This window comes from Eptesicus fuscus, chromosome 2 (assembly GCF_027574615.1).
Source record: "Eptesicus fuscus isolate TK198812 chromosome 2, DD_ASM_mEF_20220401, whole genome shotgun sequence".
NCBI classification, from domain to species: Eukaryota; Metazoa; Chordata; class Mammalia; order Chiroptera; family Vespertilionidae; genus Eptesicus; species Eptesicus fuscus.
This window is the reverse complement of record NC_072474.1, coordinates 6,839,339-6,860,179: the sequence shown is the minus strand read 5'-3', so window position 1 is coordinate 6,860,179 and position 20,841 is coordinate 6,839,339. Positions and strand designations below refer to the sequence as shown.

At 37.2% G+C, this 20,841-nt stretch overlaps 1 protein-coding gene across 1 annotated transcript in view; it reads right to left on the bottom strand.

Moving 5' to 3' along the window:
* The window catches only part of MDGA2 (MAM domain containing glycosylphosphatidylinositol anchor 2), a 1,000,910-nt gene that overhangs the window by 573,828 nt on the left and 406,241 nt on the right, over positions 1-20,841 (bottom strand). Inside the window, exon 2 of the mRNA XM_054725417.1 lies at positions 7,689-7,828. Within this exon, the coding sequence (XP_054581392.1) occupies positions 7,689-7,828 (140 nt within the window). The remainder of the gene's footprint in view (positions 1-7,688; positions 7,829-20,841) is intronic.

The window sequence follows — 20,841 nt, the reverse complement described above, 5'->3', positions numbered from 1 at the left end:
AAGTTCTTTGTAAAAGTTTGTCATGCTTTCTACCACATGGTCTCACTGCAAGAACGATGCGATATAATTAAAATCCCAAGGTTGCCCAGTAAGCATGGCTTATGGTTGAGTATCGACCTATGAAGGAGGAGGTCACAGTTCAACATTGTGGGTTCAATCTCTGGTGAGAGGCCTGCAGAGGCAGCCAATCCATGATTCTCTCTCATCACTGATGTTTCTATCTCTCTCTCCCTCTCCCTTCCTCTCTGAAACCAATACAAAAATATTTTTTTAAAAATCCCAACATTTATTTGGGTGAGAAACATGAAAATATCATTTTCATATTCATAGAGAAGAGTAGACTGTTTGAGGCCAATCAAGGAAATATTGAAAAACAGTGACAAAGAAGTAACTTGCTTTTCTATACATCAAAATATATTGTAAAAGTTTGGAAATTGAAAACCATGACATGGCACAAAAAGGGATAATTAGAATGTTAAAATAGAATAATGCAACTTTTTAAATGATAGCAATAGGATTTTTAACATCTTTTGAATGTTTTCATGTTTAATCTTAAACATTACACAGTGTAAAAATGTTTTCAAGGTTATCATAACAAGAAAAAATATAGAATCATTATGTTGTACACCTGAAACTAATATAATATGTCAAGTATTACTCGGTTAAAAAAAAAAAAAAAAGAGAGCGAGAGAGAGAAAATAGCATTTTAAGGCTGATGGGTATAATGTTGACTATCCTGTATAGATTAGGGCAGAGTGAGACCAAGAAAAAAGAGAACACTAATATTTCATACTATTGAAAAAACTATTTCCTGGTGATTTAGTCATCAAATATATAAATAAGTATAAGCTTTTAGAAAAACACACACAATGTAAGATGTATTAACATGAGGAAACTTGCTAAAGTAGTTACAAAACTTCAGGGCCCCAAATAAAAAGATAAAATACTTAATCTTTTAAAAAAACAAAAACCTCTGAATAAAAATAACATACACTATATTAAAGACAACACACTGGAAGGTGAAATTTGCAGCATATGTATCAGATATTAAACTTAATGATGTAGTATACAAGAAGACAAGCAGCAAACTGGTAAGAAAAAAAAAGTAGATAAGAACTATCAATAGACAAAGAAGATATACAAGTGATTGATATATTTGGACCTGTGTGGGAAAAAGTTCAAACTGACTAATGATTAAGAAAATACAAATTTAAACTTCATAGAGTGTAATTTACTTTCACACATCAAATTGGCAAATTTTTAAATGATTCATTTGTGGTGAGGAAGTAAGTAAAATTCACTTTCAAGTTTGGCCAAATAATTTCATTTTAATAAAGGAAAGTATCCTATAGAAACATTGGCATACATGTAACAAAGATGTAGGCAAACATATACATAATAGAAGTGTCCATTTGATTATTGTTTGTGATAGTGAAAATATGTAAGTAGTTTGATGTTGAATAAAATGGCCATAATTACAATGTGTAATGCACCCCACACAGTAGAATGTACAATTCAGCCTTAGTGAAGATAATGCACTAAGTCAATGGTTCTCAAACTTTAGTGGACATCAGAATTATCTGAAGGCCTGCTAAAACACAAGCCTATTGCTGGTCCCAAAGTAGGAGTTTCTGATGTGATGGGCCTGAGAATTTTCATTGTTAACAAGTTCTTTCCAGGCAGCACACATTGAGAATAAGTAGGCTGGATCTATACTTGCTCATTTGATCACATGGACAACTGAAAAATTCTACTCATGGAGTAATACTTATCATTATCTAATTTTTAAAAAAATGAATGAACATATCCTAATGTATAAAAAGCCAGGGGCCATCACAACTGAAACAACCAGAAGAATGACCAAACAGCAGGCTGCGTGGGGTGACAAAGCTGGCAGGGGGGTTAGTTGGTGGTGACAGGCAGGCAGGGGGGCAGTTGGGGGTGACCAGGCCATTGGGGGTCAGTTGGGGGCAACCAGGCCAGCAGGGAGGCAGTTGGGGGTGACCAGGCCAGCAGAGGGGGTCAGTTGGTGACCAGGCCCACAGGAGGGGCAGTTAGGGTCGATCAGGCCACAGGCAGAGGCGGTTAGGGGTGTTCAGACTGGCAGGGGGGGAGTTAGGGGTGATCAGGCAGGCAGGCAGGCAGGTGATTGGGCCTAAATCGGCAGTCGGACATCCCCCGAGGGGTCCTGGATTGGAGAGGGTGCAGGCTGGGCTGAGAGGATTCCGCCCCCCATGCACGAATTTTGTGCAGCGTGCCTCTAGTATAATTATATTTATTCAGATGCACTGAACAGGATGGGAAGGTATATACCAAACTATTTAATATTTATCACTGGAAATGGGTAGAAAAGTGAAAGGGAACATTCATGTTAAACATTCTATTGTTAAAAATCCTTTACTATACCCATAATTAATTTATTATTGGTATGATAATATTAAGTGAGAGAGAGAGAGAGAGAAGGAAGGAAGGAAGAAGGAAGGAAGGAAATGAAAAGGAAGTGAGTAGATGAATCCTGAAATTATGGATGTCTAGAGGTAACATTAGATTGGTAGATTTACTGGCAAATACCTCCTTTCTTTCTTAAACCTCCATACACCTTTATAATAAACTCATTAAAGAAGGTAATCTGAACATAATTCTAGTCCTTGCAAGCTAAAAAAAAGCTAATAAACAGAAATATAAAGGTTATCCAGAGCATTAAAACACAAAATATTAAAATTTATTTAAATTAATCTGATTTAAAGTCAACTATAAGAATGCTAAGAAACATTTTTTAAATCTTATTTTAATACCTACATTCAATTCTAAGACTTAGAGCCTAATCATAAATTACTTTAAAATAATGAAAAGCCAACATATGTTTTATTATGTGACAATATATTGCTTATGTACTAAATATCTTATCTAATAATAGAAAAACATGTAAATTGACCGTACCTCCGCTACGCCCACAGCCAATCAGAGTGGGTATGCAAATTAACCCAACAAAGATGGCGGTCAATTTGCATACATACCTGGGTCCCAGGAACCTCCTCGGCACCCACGTCACTCCCAACTGGCCATAGGAGGGGCTGAGCCTGCCAACAGAGGGGTGCGGGGGAAGGGGGGAACGCTTCCCAAGCCTAAAGCCTGGGGCTTGGGAAGGGACTGAGCCTGTGACCAAACGCAGACTATCCAGAAGTCAGCACTGGGTTGCCTAGCTGCAGTCTGGAGACCCAACACTGACTGCTCAGGTGGCTGAGACCCAGAAAGTGAGTCAGGGTCTGATCTGCAGCCTCAGTGGAAGCTGTTGATCAGTGTACTTACCTCTCTCTTTCTCTCACTCTTTCTTTCTGATCTTCACCAGCAGCCAGGCTTTTCTTTGGTTTGATCAGGCCCAGAGATAGGCCTAGAGATGCTGACTGGCATAGGAACCAACCAATCAGAACCAAAGGTGGGTGCTGTGGGGAACGAATGGCTGCCTAGGAGGCGGAGCTTCTGACACTGACTGGCATAGGAACTGACCAAAGAGAAACAAAGGTGGGTGCTGTGGGGAACGAATGGCTGCCTAGGAGGCGGAGCTTCTGACGCTGACTGGCATAGGAACTGACCAAAGAGAAACAAAGGTGGGTGCTGTGGGGAGCCAATGGCTGCCTAGGAGGCAGGGCTTTTGACACTTACTGGCATAGGAACCGACCAATCAGAACCAAAGGTGGGTGCTGTGGGGAACCAATAGCTGCCTAGGAGGCGGAGCTTGACATTGACTGGCATAGGAACCGACCAATGAGAACCAAATATGGGTGCTGTGGGGAGCCAATGGCTGTCTAGGAGGCAGAGCTTTTGACGCTGACTGGCATAAGAACTGAACAATGAGAACCAAATCTGGGTGCTGTGGGAGCCAATGGCTGCCTAGGAGGTGAAGCTTTTGACGCTGGCATAGGAACCGACCAATCAGAACCGAATTGGCCAGCAGAGGAGGGCAGTTGGGGGCAACATCAGGCCTGCAGGACAGGGCAGTTGGGGGTGATCAAGCTTGCAGGCAGAAGCAGTTAGGGGCAATCAGGCAGGCAGGCAGGTGAGCAGTTATGAGCCAGTGGTCCCAGATTGTGAGAGGGGTGTCTGACTGCCGGTCGAATATCCCACAAGGGGTCCCCAATTAGAGAAGGTGCAGGCTGATTGGAGGGAATCCCCCCTCCTGCACAAATTTCATGCACTGGGCCTCTAGTACATATATATATATAAAACAATATATGTCCATGTATAGTTCGAATACATATTTAATTATCAAAAGGAGTCTATGATAAAGGTATTATTAATACCATCATCTCTATTATGTAGATAAGAAAACTGAGGTGCAGAGAGCAGAGAGGTTAAGGAACTTCCCCAAGGTCAACTACCCATGCAGTCTGGTTCCAATATCGTGCTCTTAACTACTGCATTGCTTGTATTGTATTTCCCTTGGATACATCAGCATCCTTAGATCATACACATTGCCAACTAATCTGTTCTTAAAGAAATTTTTTAAAATTTTGAGGAGAACATTGTCTTTGGATACCTCTGAAAATGGAAATCATTGACTCTCATTGCCACAGGAATATGCAACAGACTAAGAACTCTCCTGGAGAGTGAATGAGGAAATTCTCTCTTCTACTGCATTTCCAACTCTTATCATATCCAGATTAGACAAAGCAGCAAGAAAACCATTCCAGCTTCACAGTATCAGCCAAGAAAAATCATCCTCAGGACCAGTTGCCAGCAGCATGCCCTTCAGTGTTTGGCCAGGCTGCCAAGGCCCAGCTGTTCTACCAGCCTTCCATATACAGTTTGTTGACAAAGAAAAGGCCCAGTTAATTTTTCAAACCAGATGTGTGAGCTGAAACTGATTCACCTGCAAACACATGAATTACTTCTAGGAATGCAGAAGTGATAATACTGAAACAATAAATTTTCATTAAGATCAGAGCAAAGTGAAATGTTTCCAAACATGGAATTGCTTAGGAAAAATAAATAAGGCAACATTCTAGTCCTTTGTATCAGAACTTATTTTCGGTTGGCTAGAGAGCAAAGAATGCACTTCATCATGAAAGGGACACTCTATGAATAAAATAAGAAATTTCTAATATTAAGGGAAGATAAGGATGGAGATTAAAAGAGCAGAACAGCTGGATGACTTAAAAACAGATAATAAGTTGCATTTTTATGTAAAATTTGGAGCCTAGAAGGTACAGAATTTGGCACATTCAGTGTTGGAATAATGCGAGCATAATGAATCTTCTCTTGCCATAAGCTGCCTCTCATACAGCTGGTTTTGATTCCAAATTTTTTATTCTGGAATTTTTGTTCTATGTATATAAGCACAAAAATTATAATTAAATTATAAGCACACTAAATTTTCTTTGAGATAATATTCTTGAGTTAATTCTATGTTTTTGTTTGTTTTTTAAATTTGCATCAGTTCATTTATTGCTATTTTAAATATCATTTTTTCATACTCTCATTAAGAATATTAAGAATATTAAAAGAATAGTCATGCAAGCAACTATATTTAATAAATATATATTTTCTGGACATTGGGCAAATCTACTTTGTACAATGCAACATTACAACTTACAATATAGAATACTCAATAAATATAATGTGAGTGAACCTGATGTTTTTTTTAATACATAATATTTGATATGTTACATTTGAAATATGTATATAAATGAATTATTTTACACATATAATACTACCAATTTTATTTAGAAATTTCATGAACTTTGCTCACATTAAGTTATAAAATGTTCAAACAAAAACATGTAGAAAAACTTCATTGAGAAATACAAATTTATGTCTTAAATGCTTATACATACTATGAATTTGTTTTTAGTGAAAATATGTATTTTTATTATTTTTTAAAATTTAACTTTATTGTTGAAAGCATTATAGATGCTCTCCCTTTTCCCCATTGACCTCCTCCACCCCGCTCCCTAAATTTTAATAAAAAATTTTCACTGGCCTCCATTGTTTTCTCTATTCATTTAAAAAAAGAATGCTTTGCATATCAGCTTCTTTGTCTATATCAAGTTTTAACAATTATTACTTCAGTCCTTACGTGTCCAGGTTTGCAATTTTTTTCTACCAAGTCTGATTATAATGGGTCAAATTTGTAGAAATCAATTTCATTAAGTCAATTTCATTCTTTAATCAATTTTCAGTTAATAGTAAATGTTATAATTTTCTATTTTAGCCATAATGAGTTACAATATTTTAAATTATTTTCTAGATTACTTTTATGGTTTTCCATATTATTAACAATATGAGTTTTATAAAACCTATTTTACCATTTTAGTTTTAAGAATAATTATCTCTATTAATCTATTCATTCTTTGAAGTTCATATGCTTACTTTTATTTTTTCTTCAGGGTCAAAATGGTAGCATCATAACACCCTTGAGTATTAAGCATTAAGGAAGATAAGAGCAAAAGACAAGCTTAAAATGATGGGTCATGAAATCTCCACATTTCTTTTTTTTTTTATTGATTTTTTACAGAGAGGAAGGAAGAGGGATAGAGAGTTAGAAACATTGATGAGAGAGAAACATCGATCAGCTGCCTCCTGCACACCCCCCACTGGGGATGTGCCCACAACCAAGGTACATGCCCTTGACCGGAATCGAACCTGGGACCCCTCAGTCCACAGGCCAAAGCTCTATCCACTGAGCCAAACCGGTTTCGGCAAATCTCCACATTTCTCTTTTTTAATTGACTTTATTTGGAGTAACGTTGGTCAATAAAACTATAGTTTTCAGAGCTGCAATTCTACAATACATCATCTGTATTAGAATACAACATATTGTATGTATGTTCATCACCCCAAGTTCAAGTCTCCTTCCATCACCCTTTATTCCCCTTTTCCACATTGCTCTTTACTTTCCCCTATATAGTTGTGTTAGCTGGATTTTTTTCTCTGTAACACAAAAACTTAAAACATGTAACTTTTCTAGCAAATAAGAGGTTATATCATAGTGTTTGAGTTGATTACCAATGTACATTTTGTACTAGGTCAGGTTAAATATATGACAATAAAAATTGGCAATTAATAAGTAAAGCATCCTGAATATTCTGTATCCGAGGTAAATTTTTACATTATAGATGCATAACCCACTATATTTTCTTATAGCTAACCCTTTTCTCACTCCTACAAGGTTTTCCTTTGCTCATTGTTTCTAATTTTAGTGCACTTTGAAAGTCCCAGTATCTGCTCCTGCTATTAAATAGCTTACAAAGGCTGTAGGTGATGACTCTGAGAATATGAATGCATATAGCACCTACCAGAACTTGTTTTCCAAAGTTTCTATGAATATAACAACTAAGGACAGTAAACATGACCTCATTCATCACAGGTTTTAGAACAAGTGCTTCCTCAGCAGCAATTATATCATCATGAAATCATGTTCCACATTCTAACATAAACTAATTGCCATATGAATTATATTACTCAGTTATATTACTGAGATATTTTTGCAGTTTTGTTTTCAATAACTTCCTTAAAAGTTTTTTCCAAATTTTTCACAGTGGAAAAACAAAAATTTCAATTTTTTATTTAATCCACATGAATACTTCAAGCTTGAATGTTCAGCAATCAACATATTACACCCTCATGCTTGAATTTAAAACACACACAAACTTAAATAGTTTTCCCCAATGTCACGGTTCAGGACTCACCTGTGGACGTGGGTGTCCAGTGACCAAACAGGTCAATTCTAGGGTTTCTCCTTCACGTATAGTGTAGACTCTTTCAGAGTAGCGCTCCTCCTCAATATTACAGGCCAACCCTGAGTGCACAATACGAACCGTAGGGGGAGCTGTTGAGTCAGGAAGAGAGACAAGATACATAAAAAGATAAGTATACCATCTTCCCATGAATCATCCTCATTATAAAAGCAATTCTTATTAGATTTTACCAGAGTAGAGTTTATCAAGTTTACCACTCTTAGAATCCCCAAGGGATTAAAAATTTTGCTGGACAAAAACTTTGGAATTTATCGAAAAGTCACCAATACATTTTTAATGTGTCAAGGAAAAATAGGGTGGTGAGAGAAAACTGGTGACTCAGAAAATCACCATCATTACAAAACTACATAATAAAATTTGATGGTTAAAATGTAAGGAGTCCTTTCCTTTCTGAAATGCAAATTTTAATATAGTAAAGGATGTTGTCCAGATACTAGTTAGTGCAAAGGAAGACTATTGGTAAGAAAAAATGAATTTGAAGTGAAGACACTGTCATTTTTCTATCAATTTTATAAGCCCTCTGAAAGCTAAAGAATGAGAAGATTTAATTATCAGGAATTGCATGCCACTTAGTTTTCTTCTTCTTTTAAATATATTTTATTGATTTTTTACAGAGAGGAAGAGAGGGATAGAGAATTAGAAACATCGATGAAAAAGAAACATCAGTCAGCTGCCTCCTGCACACCCTCTACTGGGGATGTGCCCGCAACCAAGATTCATGTCCTTCACCGGGAATTGAACCTGGTACCCTTCAGTCCATAGGCCGATGCTCTATCCACTGAGCCAAACCAGTTAGGGCACCACTTAGTTTTCAATATTTATAGATTATCATACTAATATGATCAAAAGATGGTCATTGAATTAAGCCACTGAAGAAGTCAATAAATCATTGATGCCTAAATATGAAATTCTGATTCAAAAGAGATGTAGTTCTCATGAAGCTGACCAATATAAATAATTTTCTCCTATTTTAGTGTCCCACAAGTCAATAAAACTTGATGATCACTCATTGGTTCACATATCACTGGAAACCCACCATATGTAAAAACTTGCACTTCATGTCATGACAAACTTAGATAAATGTTTTCTGTCATCAAGGAAATTACCATCATTTGCTAGCTGCAAACTGGATATCATCCCCATTTGGGAATGTAGTATTTTAGTTTATAATATAGTTGGGAGTGAGAGAGAAAGAGTTATCTCAATTAAAGGCAAGTAGAAAGGCTATATATACCTACAGGTAAAGAACAGTAGTAATCTCAAGAATGTCTTGATAGCAATCTCAATCTAAACAGCAGTATTATTAGTAGAGGCTGTGGTTGCTTACACATTAATGCAGGCATATTTGAAATTCTTATTTTAACTTTAAAAGTATCATAAATCCTACAGAATTTGATAATAAATAGTGATTTTATGAAAGACATAAAACGATTGTAAGTCCAATTTATGGAAAAAAAAAGCCTTCTGGAAAAATCCGTGTTCTGAAAATAAAAAGTTTCCCCTGGCCCATATGGCTCAGTGGTTGAGCATTGACCTATGAACCAGGAGGTTATGGTTTGATTGTGGTCAGAGCACATGACCAGGTTATAGGCTCAGTCCCCAATAGGGGGCATGAAGGAGGCAGCCAATCAATGATTCTGTCTCATCATTGATGTTTCTATTTCTCTCTCCCTCTCCCTTCATCTCTGAAATCTATAAAAACATAATAAGAAAGTTTTCACTATGTTAAACTTTGTTTTATGTGACACAAATGTATAGAATACTCATAGATTTCAATAATAGAAAAGGGCATTTTTATTATCCTTCTCAATTTCAAACAGAAACTGAAAGATAGAAAAGCTACTTAAGGATAATGAAACAAGTGGTTATTTCCATTTCTTTCTGGATACCCAAGTAGAGTCCTATTCTTTAGCCTTCAAATTCAGGATTCCACTCTCCAATACCCAGTATCAAATGACATGTAAAAATTTCCAACAGTAGGATAAAAATGTAGAGTATGTTTAGAAGAGTAGTTTTTTACATTCAGTATGCATAATAAACTCCCCAGGCACTTTTTAAAATACAGACTCAGAAACCTGAGTTATGTATGTAGAAAACCTCAGGAATCTGCATTTTTACCAAACAGCTGAGATAATGACAGAACTGTGCCTCTTAGATCAGATTTTCAGAAATAATTTCCTGGGTCTTCTAAATATTTGTGGACTCAAGGAAAATACTTGAAGGGATAAAATAGTCTTTTCTTTTTAATTTTTTCAAATAACTGAACTTCATGCTATGCATCATTTCACTGGTTTAAAAAATTAAATGATGCTTAAATCAAATGCCTTTTTGGTCTATGGAACCAATTTATCAAAAATTCTCTACCATGTCTTTGGATGCTGTCTATACATTTGTTTAGTTTTATAACCTTAGAAATCCTTATCTGTAGTGTTTCTCGAGGTGTTCTGATATAGTACATCATACAATGTTCCCTACAACTCATTCCCTAGAGTGGTCACATTTAAACTTCAATTTAGACCAGTGATACTAAAGAGTTACTTATTTTAAAAGATCTGTCCTGTACAACTGTATACATTAATAGATAACAAACTAATGAAGTCAATAAACATTTGCAAAATATAAGTAGAAAATTGTTAAATAGAAAATATAGGTCCGTTACCTTGAAATATATATCAGTGCCAAATTTAACTTAATAAGTGATAGCCCACATGTTTATAAATAGATCTAATTATACAGTAACATGACATCCTTTCCAGACAAATTTATACTTGTTATTTTTGTTGTAATTTCAAGTCAATGAATAGTATTGCTATTTTAAGATATATCTTTCCAAAATACAATTATGCAAATAAGTAGCTTATTTAAAACATTTAAATTATATAGTCTGCACTTTGTGTTCATTTACAAGGGTTAATTTTCTGCTACTTTCTTCTGTATTTTAACACATTCTTGGGAAAGGTAATATAGTATAATCATCATGAAGCTACCACCCATTTTATAGGAGGATGAAGTACTCTCCATATTGTAAGTGTCAAAGATGTATTTTTGCTCCTATGAATTAAAATGTGTGCTAAGTATCTCATGTTGGGGGGATGGGTAAAAAGTGAAAAGAATTAAGAAGAAAAAAAATTGCCAGTTTTAAAAATAGTCAAAGGAATATAAAGTAAAGCATAGGGAATATAGTCAATAATCTATATATATAAAAGGATAAAATGCCTTTTATATATACACTGAGTGGCCAGATTATTATGATCTCTGAATGCATAATAATCTGGCCACTCAGTGTATATCCTATATAATAAAAGGCTAATATGCAAATTGTCCCCTTGACCAGGAGTTCTACCAGCAGGCAGGCCGGCCAACCGCCCATGCCCCCACCCCCTGGCCAGGCTGGCTGGACCCCACCCATGCTTGAATTCATGCACCGGGCCTCTAATATATATATATACTGAGTGGCCAGATTATTATGCGTTCAGAGATCATAATAATCTGGCCACTCAGTGTATATAAAAGGGAGACAGGGAGTTCGATCACTTGCTATGACATGTGATGACCACCAGGGGGCGGCGTAGAACATGGCAGGTGACCAGCTGCAGCTGAGGGAGCAAGGGAAGGAGGAGATTGGGAGGCAAGGAGATGGGGAGGTGAGGAGTGGGGGGGGGGGGGGAGGGAACCACGCAGTGGTGGCGGCATTCAGGTGGCTAGGGAAGGAGGAAGTGGGGAGGCTGGGAGGCAGGGAACCTAATGGCCCTGATCACTGGCCAGGCCTAGGGACCCTACCCATGTATGAATTTCATGCACTGGGCCTCTAGTATTGCAATAACTATGTATGGTGCCAGATGGGTACTAGCATCATCAAGGTGATCACTTCATAAGGAATAAAAGTGTCTAATCACTATGTTGTATACCTCAAACTAATATAATATTGTATGTCAACTGTAACTGACAATAAACAAAATGTTTATTCAAAATGTTCACTACTTCAACTGCTCAATGATAAGGTGAATATTTTGGAAGCTTCCATTAACTACTGTGTTCTGCAGAAAAATCAACTTAACAGGTCTTAGAGCTCATCCAGGTACAATACTCTTATTTTCAAATTAGAAGTAAAGTCTGAGAACATTTAGAGAAAATAGGGCTTGCTATCCCAAAATATACCTTTGGAATATTGATCATTTTAAGCTGTTTTTTTTTTTAAATATATTTTTATTGATATTTTACAGAGAGGAAAGGAGAGGGATAGAGAGCTAGAAACATCGATGAGAGAGAAACATTGATCAGCTGCCTCCTGCACACCCCCTACTGGGGATGTGCCCGCAACCAAGGTACATGCCCTTGACCGGAATCAAACCTGGGACCCTTGAGTCCTCAGGCTGACGCTCTATCCACCGAGCCAAACCGGTTTTGGCAAAAAGCTGGTTATTTTTAAGAAATAAAGACACAGGAAAAAAAATTTGATCATCTCCCTAACTGCCTAAAGAAATTTAGATGGAGTACCAGCTCAGGGAAGGTGACTATCACCATAGATAATTATAGTGTAACTGGAGGCCTGGTGCATGAAAACTCATGCACTGGAGGGGGGCATCCCTCAGCCCGGCCTGCCCCCTCTCACAGTCTGGGAGCCCTCAGGGGTGGGAGGCGACCTGGCGATCAGGGGAAGGCAATGCCCCATCACACCTCTGCTGCTGCCACTGCCAGCAACACAAGCCTCAGCCAGCCCTGATTACCTGAGCCTCGGGCAGCCCTGGGTGGCTGGGCGGCTACCAACCGAAGCTTGCCTGTACCTCAGGCCAGCCCTGGGCAGCTGGGAGCTGAAGGGACTGGGGGACTCCAGAGGCAGGCATGCAGCCTTCCCATGTGCCTGCCGCCCCAGTGGGGCTGAGGGAACTGGGTGCTGCCATCTTGTGGCTGTGGGCGCTGCCATCTTTAGGGCGTGACAGTCAATGAGCATATTCCCTCCTTATTGGCTGTGGGTGCCACCATCTTTGCAACGGCGTGAGGGTCAATTAGCATATTCCCTCTTTATTAGATAGGATTAAACTAGTTTGTGATAGATAAGGAGGAGCTAGCAAGACCCATTTGACCAAAGGTCTCTCTGTGACCCATTGTTAAAGATGGCCCAGAAAACAATTGTTAACCAAGCTTTTGCTTTTCATTCTCCATGTGAGCAAGTGCCTTCCTCTACTTTGAAGTCCTAAACCACAACAACCCCTTCTCCTTAGTTCAAAATGGCATATAAACCTTAACTCCTTATCTGTCCTAGGGTCTCACATTCTTATCGAACCCTTGTGTGTACATACTTAATAAATTTGGTTATGTTTTAGGATAATTTAGGATAATTAGGTTAATTAGAATAATCTGTTTTAGGATAATTTAATTACTAATCCAGCCAGAGAACTTAGAATGATAGAAGGAAAATAAATATTTTACCCTGACAACAAGTGACCTGGCTACAGGTCTGCAGCTAGTGGTGGCCTAAATGAGACAAGAATCAGTGGTCATTTGATCTTTTCGCTACTTCATGCTATTAAAAATCTAGCCTGATTATAATTAAATTAGGGTGCCAAGTTCCCATTTCCCTTGGTACTGCCAAGGAAGACGTCCGGGTGTGCCATTAGCAGGGCTTTGGTTACAGACGTTGCCCAGAGCTTCCATCCCAGGTCTGCACAGTCCAATCCACATCAGGCTGGCTCGGTTTGTGTTCCCCACTGCGCCACCAGTCCAGTGCATGGGCGTCTGCAGGGTCACATGGCTACTGTGGAGGGAACATGGGTGAATGCAAGAGAGACGCAAGAGCCGAGAGGCAAGAGCTAAGAGAGAGAACTCCTTTGTTTGGGGGATTCTGTACCCCAACATTGTCACAGGCTTGTAGTGGCTCCAGACCCTCTAGCCAATGATCTCTGTCAATTACTAACAGACACCTTCCCTACATCAACCTGTTTTTACTGCACATGTACTCATCTTCTTTTTGTTGGACCACTCTCCCCAGTGATCCATGGAGAATGGGCTAGGGGTACTTAAATTTTTAACAATCTTTTTTGGTGATGTTCCCTCAGCTATAATTGCCAGACTGATATATGGGCCAATATTCATGATACCTTATTGAATTACTTAGCAATGATTTCTTTTATTTTTTTTCCAGAAGATATGTACTTCCAGTTATTCTCTTTCCTCTTAACATTCTAATCTGATATTAATTAGTACCTTGCCAGGAGGAGCATCTTTTTGGCATCTGTTCCATATGACATAATTCAGAGCACAGAGTAGGTATTTAGTAATTAATTTATAATTTGTTTAAAAAATATCACTATAATGACATCAACCTTCCATTTTAGCACTATATCAATTATTGTGGCACTGAATTTACTCCCTTTAAATATAAATGCAATCTGCAATACTATATCTGAAGCAATGTATTTTATCTTCTGCCTTTTTGGAAAAATCCTCAATTCATCATCCTACAATTGGACTAAGGGCTATGACCTCATTTGCCCTGTAGAGTCAGTAATAAATTAAAATGTTAAAATATTGCATGAGACTCTTATTCATCCAAATTCTCATGCAGTAAACCAAATCCCATTACATAAAATCTTTCCTAACACTAATTATATCATCTCCTTTAATTTGAATAAGCTGGCTTTGGGTTCAAGAGTTCAGCCTAAAAGGGCAAAAGAGAGACATTCTTTTATCTTGTTAGAATATACTTTTGAAAGCTAAACCAAATTCTGTCTGTACTATGTTGGAGAAAGAACACAAATAAATTATTCTCTAATGGCAAGAACCAGGAGTATTTTCAGCCTTTCATCTCATACACAGACTTTCAAACATATATTTATTGAGCGACTGCTATAGATCAGACGCAAGGCTGTGTTCTAGGGACATGAAGATTAGTGCTATGAACTGTGTCTTCTAGCTTACAGCCTATCTGGTCTGTCCAATCTATTTAAAAAAGCAATTATAGTTGAACAGGATAGGTACACTAACAGAAGAAAGTCAAAAGTGTTGTAAGAGGACAAAGCAGAGCATGACTAAATCTGCCTGGGGGATTCCAATACGTTTCACAAAGTCAGACATTTAATGTCGCTTGGAAAGGATGCATGTGGTGGGAAGTAAAGCCAAAGGCCATTCCAGAGAGAGGAAACAATGTGTTCAAAAACATGTCTGTAAAAGGCTGCCTGCAGCGTTTAGAAAATAACTACAGTAAAATGGGGTTCATGTAGTTCATAGTTTATTCTGAACCTTGCCACTGGTAACACTCTCTCACCTTGCCATTATGTCTCCAGACATAGGAGAGACACTGCAAGGTCCTGGGAATGGAAATGAGGGGAGAGACCTATGTTAGAGGTCTTGCTAGAGAGATTTGGAGATTAACTGAATGTGAAGGTGAGGGAGAAAATCTTAAGATGCACTGAAGTTTATACTTTATTTAACTAGGTGAAAGAAGATTATTTTAAAATAGAAGATACTCTCTTAACCTCCACGAACCCTACATTACTTACAGGTGGGAAAGGCTTGAGATGAGGGGCTCTGAGACCAAATAATGGAGGGCTTTGTGAGAGAGAGGACTTAAAAGCAAAATGTTTTTGAGGAAGAAGCTTTTTCCAGTAACAGGCACTGTTCCCAAAGAATGCACTGTTATTTGCAAGTAATAAGTTTAGTATAAGGAGTTTTCTTTCCTCTAAGAATCCTATATAATAAAAGCCTAATATGCAAATTGTCCCCTCAACCGGGAGTTGGACCACTCACTATGATGTGTGCTGACCACCAGGGGGCAGCGCGGAACATGGTGGGCATTGGCAGCAGGGGGTGGGGCCACAGCCAGGTTCCCAGGCACTGAGGGAGCGGGGAGGGAGCCTGATGATTCAGACCTAGGTGGCACACAGAGGCCCATGGGACCTGCCCTTCCACACCAAACACTCACACTTCGATTGCCAGCCAGGCCTAGGGACCACACCCATGCACAAATTTCATGCACCAGGCCTCTAGTCATAAATAAGAGTTTTGTACTTTGGTGAATCCCTCAAATATCTGATCCAACTATTCTCTGGGAATTCAAATTACCAGGCAAATTTTGTCACTCTTCTATAGTAGTTCAAGGTAACTTATGTTTTTGGTGCAGGTCACAGATCTCCTGGTATAGGTAGTGTGGAGAGAGGGATTCTTACCAACCCTTTTTAGAAGCCCTGGTGAGGGATCAGTAAACCACCCTGCACCAGCATATCTTACACACTTTAGATTCTGTGGAGAGATAGACAGAGACAGACAGAGACAAAGAGATAGAAGACATCTCACATCTTACTTCTTTACCATTGCCAGATACAGATAATAGAGTGGCATTGTTGCTTAATAATATTCTCTTAGCAGTCATTCAGTTTTTTTATTATTCTTTTTTCAGTTTTGCTTGTAAAACAAACATAACAATAATTACATTTTCTTCCATTGTTCTATTGTCTAATAGATTATATGCTTTCATAGAACACTTCTCACTTTCCTACATCCTAGATTAGCTAATGAACATTGGCAATAATTAGTCTCTTTTGCTTATTTATTTTTTACTCTCTTCTGCCTATTTAATTTTTTTTAATATGGGTGTGTTTTGTTTGTTTTTTATTGATGAGAGAGAGAGAGAGAGAGAGAGAGAGAGAGAAACATCAATGTGAGAGAGAAATATCCATCAGTTGCCTCCAGCACCCACCCTGACCAGGGATCATAATCACAACCCGGGCATGTGCCCTGACTGTGAATTGAACTGGTGATCTTTTGATGCACTGTTGACACTCAACCAAGTGAGCCACAGTGCCCAGAGCTTATTTCAAAAATTTTAATATAACACACGTGTATAGTACTTCTAAAAGATTATGTCTTCCATTCTTTTTACTTTCTTTTTCCTACCTGAGTTAGTGGTTTAAGTTACTATGTGAATCTTCTCCTCCCTTCCTTTTCCAGAGTGATCCCCCAATTTGACAGGTAAATTAAATATTGTATCTAAAGGCCTCATCCATAATTAATCCTCTAGTTGTTGATAACTCCTCTGCCTAATACCTCTGTCCTTATAGCCATTACATCACATATAGTAATATCAGAAACTCAGATAGGAGAGGAGAATATGAAGATCTGAGAGACAAGATAAAGAATCCATCTTTAGATGCTATTAGTGATTGGACCAACAATTGGCAAGCTGTTGCTGGGCATAAAAATTTAGAACATTTAAATGGCAGTTGATGATTGATAGCCATAGAAGACACAGAAATCTCAAAATAGAGCATTTAGAGCATAGAGTGAGAAGCTAAGAGGATAATAGAAACCTGAAGAATATAAATTATCAATACAGAGAGGGAGGCCAAAGAATGATACTAGTATGATGATAAGTCTGATATCTAGAAGGAAAACAAAGAAAATGTAGTGCTTTAAAAAATATATATATAAAGAAATGCTCAAGTATGGTGAATGTCTAACAGTGTCACTTACTACAGAGCTGACAAGGAGCGTAGACAAAAGGTCATTATCTTTGTTATCTTTGACAAGATGGCATTGGTGAATTCTGAATGAGATATGGCTGTAGAGCAGGGGGGTAAAAAAATGAATGAGGTGAGGTTTGACTGAAAGGGAGAAAAATGATCTTAGTAGTATATCAAACCAAGATTAGGGCAAAAAGTAAAGAGCAATAGTAAGTATAACACTGAACATTTTAGAAATATTATACCATCATCTCAGGACTGTGAAGAATAATTACTTACATTATAAAAACAAACCATAATAATTACTTACATTATAAAAAACAAATAATATTTTTCAACAACAAGAGGAATAGGATGAGGCCTTTAGATATAATAGTTAATTTAACTGTCAAACTGGGGGATCATTCTGGAAAAGGAAGGGAGGAGAAGATTCACACAGTATCTTAAACTGCTAACTCAGGAAAGAGAAAGTAAAAAGAATGGAAGACATAATCTTTTAGAAGTACTATACACGTGTGTTATATCAAAAACTTTGAAATAAGCTCTGGGCACTGTGGCTCACTTGGTTGAGTGTCAGCAGTGCACCAAACATCACCAGTCCAATTCACAGGCAGGGCACATGCCCAGGTTATGGGTATGCTCCCTAGTCAGGGTGTGTGCTGGGGGCAACCAATGGATGTTTCCCTCTCACATTAGTCTCTCTCTCTCTCTCTCTCTCTCTCTCTCTCTCTCTCTCTCTCTCTCTCTCTGTCTCTCTCAATCTTCCTCTCTCTAAAATCAACGAAAAAACACACAGTTAGTATTTCCATCCTAAATGTAACTTTTTGCCAGTACTATACTATTTTCCTAGTATCCTGAATCATTTTTTATAAAATTGACTTCCCTAAAATCTCTTTCTATTATTTCCTTTTTTCTTTGTTAATTCACACTTTTACAAGTTTAATTTTGCCAATTTCTGTACCACATATACAGACATCTCTCAAAACTGTCTAATCTCTTCTTTAAACAAAGTCAATCAAGGTTAATCCCCACAGCATATAAATATGCTTAATCTCTCCCATATTAAAACGTGGAAACAGAACAACAACAATTATCTTCCTATCTCTCCTTTAGAGTCTGGTGATTAGAAATAATGGTGCGCACTATGAGCCACACTTCTGCACCTGCTTCATAATCCTCAGTCCACAGTAGTCTGATTTCTGCTCTATCATGGATATGATAAGAAAATAATAAGGCAGAAAAGTAGATAATGTTGGTAAAATACTAAATTTTTTGTAATTACTTTGACCTTCACTTCCATGCAACTATAAGGATTTTTAAAAATTATACACTTACTTTGCACTTCAAAACAATACAGACTACTACAGCTGACCTTTGAACAACATGGGTTTGAACAGTGCAAGTCCATTTATATTTTTTTTGAAGAAATAAAGTTGGTCCTTCATATCTTTAGGTTTCACATCCAGATATTCAATCAATTTAAGATTGAAAACAGTATTTTCATATTTCCAACCATGGATGGAAAATATTGTTTCCTTATGCAATTGGTTGAATCTGAGGACGAGAAGGAACTACTGTAGTTAAGTTCTTATGGAGTAAAGTTATATGCATAATTTCAGCTGGGGCGGGAGGGGGGGTCGGAGGGGAGATGGCAGCTCCCCTAGCCCAATAATTCAAGGGTCAACTGTATTACATCCCAGTATTATACTCACAACAACCATGAAATATAAACGCATTTCCAAATATGCACATAAGCAAAATATTCAATTCATATGTCTATTCCAATAATTTTCTCAAAAAGAAAATATAGTTAAAATCCTTCTGTCATTTTCATTTTAATTCCAAATAGGACAATGTTTTAATACACAAGCGATATATAGATTCTTTAAAATCGGCCTTTAATTTATTTGAATTGTTTGTTTCCATTGTCTATTTTGCATTATCTATAATTTCAGTATTAATGTAAACTTATTCCCCTACCCTTTCTCCCTCAACCCCTATACTTGGTTACTGCTGTATTCCTGTCCACTAGAAGGAAATACTATTTTATGTTTAATTTGATGAGCTGTAAAGTGAACGTACTAGCTTTTTTTTTAAATATATTTTATTGATTTTTTACAGAGAGGAAGGGAGAGGGATAGAGAGTTAGAAACATCGATGAGAGAGAAACATCGATCAGCTGCCTCCTGCACACTCCCCATTGGGGATGTGCCCGCAACCAAGGTACATGCCCTTGACTGGAGTCGAACCTGGGATCCTTGAGTCCGCAGGCCAACGCTCTATCCACTGAGCCAAACCAGTTAGGGCTGAACGTACTAGCATTTTATTGATTACTCTGGATTTAATAAAAAGAAGATAATATCTACCTCATATGGATTTTGATGAAAAGCTCTGAATATGAAAGGTTTTGACTATTTTTTATTATTTTTCAGCACATGTTGAGTCACATTGTTATAATTTTATTGAGTCACCCAAAGACTCTCCAAAGCCCAAAGTAAGGTAAGAAAATTAAATCCTAAAGCTGCTGGCTTCAGAAAGCAGCTATTATTATTTCCTAAATAGCAGAAATTTACATGATTTTTAGGTTAGTGTTAGTAAACAAGTTAAAGCAAAGAGTTTATTTTTTAATTAAAACTCAAGTTATCTGTTTATATGCGATGAATACTATTCAAGATGGTAGAAAGTTTGTCATCAAAAGAAAATGACATTTACTATCAATGTAATTATGTTCATAAGAATTTAAAGTTAAATAAAGTGATAATGCAATTTAAATTTTAATGTTAAAACAAATATAAAATAAATTCTTTTTGTAAAATAACAACCTTTAATGTCACTTTTTTTCTATCATTTTCAAATCAAGATGCTAAATTTACAGAAAATTGAATACATAAGAGCAAAATACTAATCTGACTTTTCTTACTTATTTTTTTAAGTGAGACACTATGTTTTTTTTTCATTTTATGCATGAAAGTTTCCACATTTCTATCTTCAGATTTCATTAGAATACCTTACATTGTTTTCAGCTAGAAACATAACCTATTAGTATCTAACTCTAAAACTTCAAAGACTGTTGATGGAAAAAAAACACACGTTTCACTAAATCTAAAGTTCTCAACACTATTTTCAAAGAACGCATTTGACAACATCTGACATGTGTGCCAGAGAGGATCCATGGGCACCAAGTCTAAAATAGCCATCCAAGGCCATTGGACATCTATGTCCTGCCCATGTATGCTCCCCCCTGATGCCCCTCGCTATGTTCTACACAGTATTTTTCAAGACAAGTTTTGACCTATACCTGGAAAATATTTGACAGTAAATAAAATATTTTAGTAATCTCATATTTTGTTCACAAAACACTTTTGTGAACTAATCTGGGTACCCCAACTTAGTGAATATTGGGAGCTGCACTTACCCCTTCTTGGATAGGGATGTGACATCCTATACAGAAGTTTCTGGTTTTCTACTGGATCCTATACCACGTCCTGAACTGCCTCCAACTAAAGAATGAATCATGTCTCTACCTAATCAGTAAATTTTAGAAAAAAAGAACTACTCCAGAAATTTTGGAGGCTAGGCCATAGACTATTAAAAAAATAAAATAAAAAGCTAAGATAGACACACTT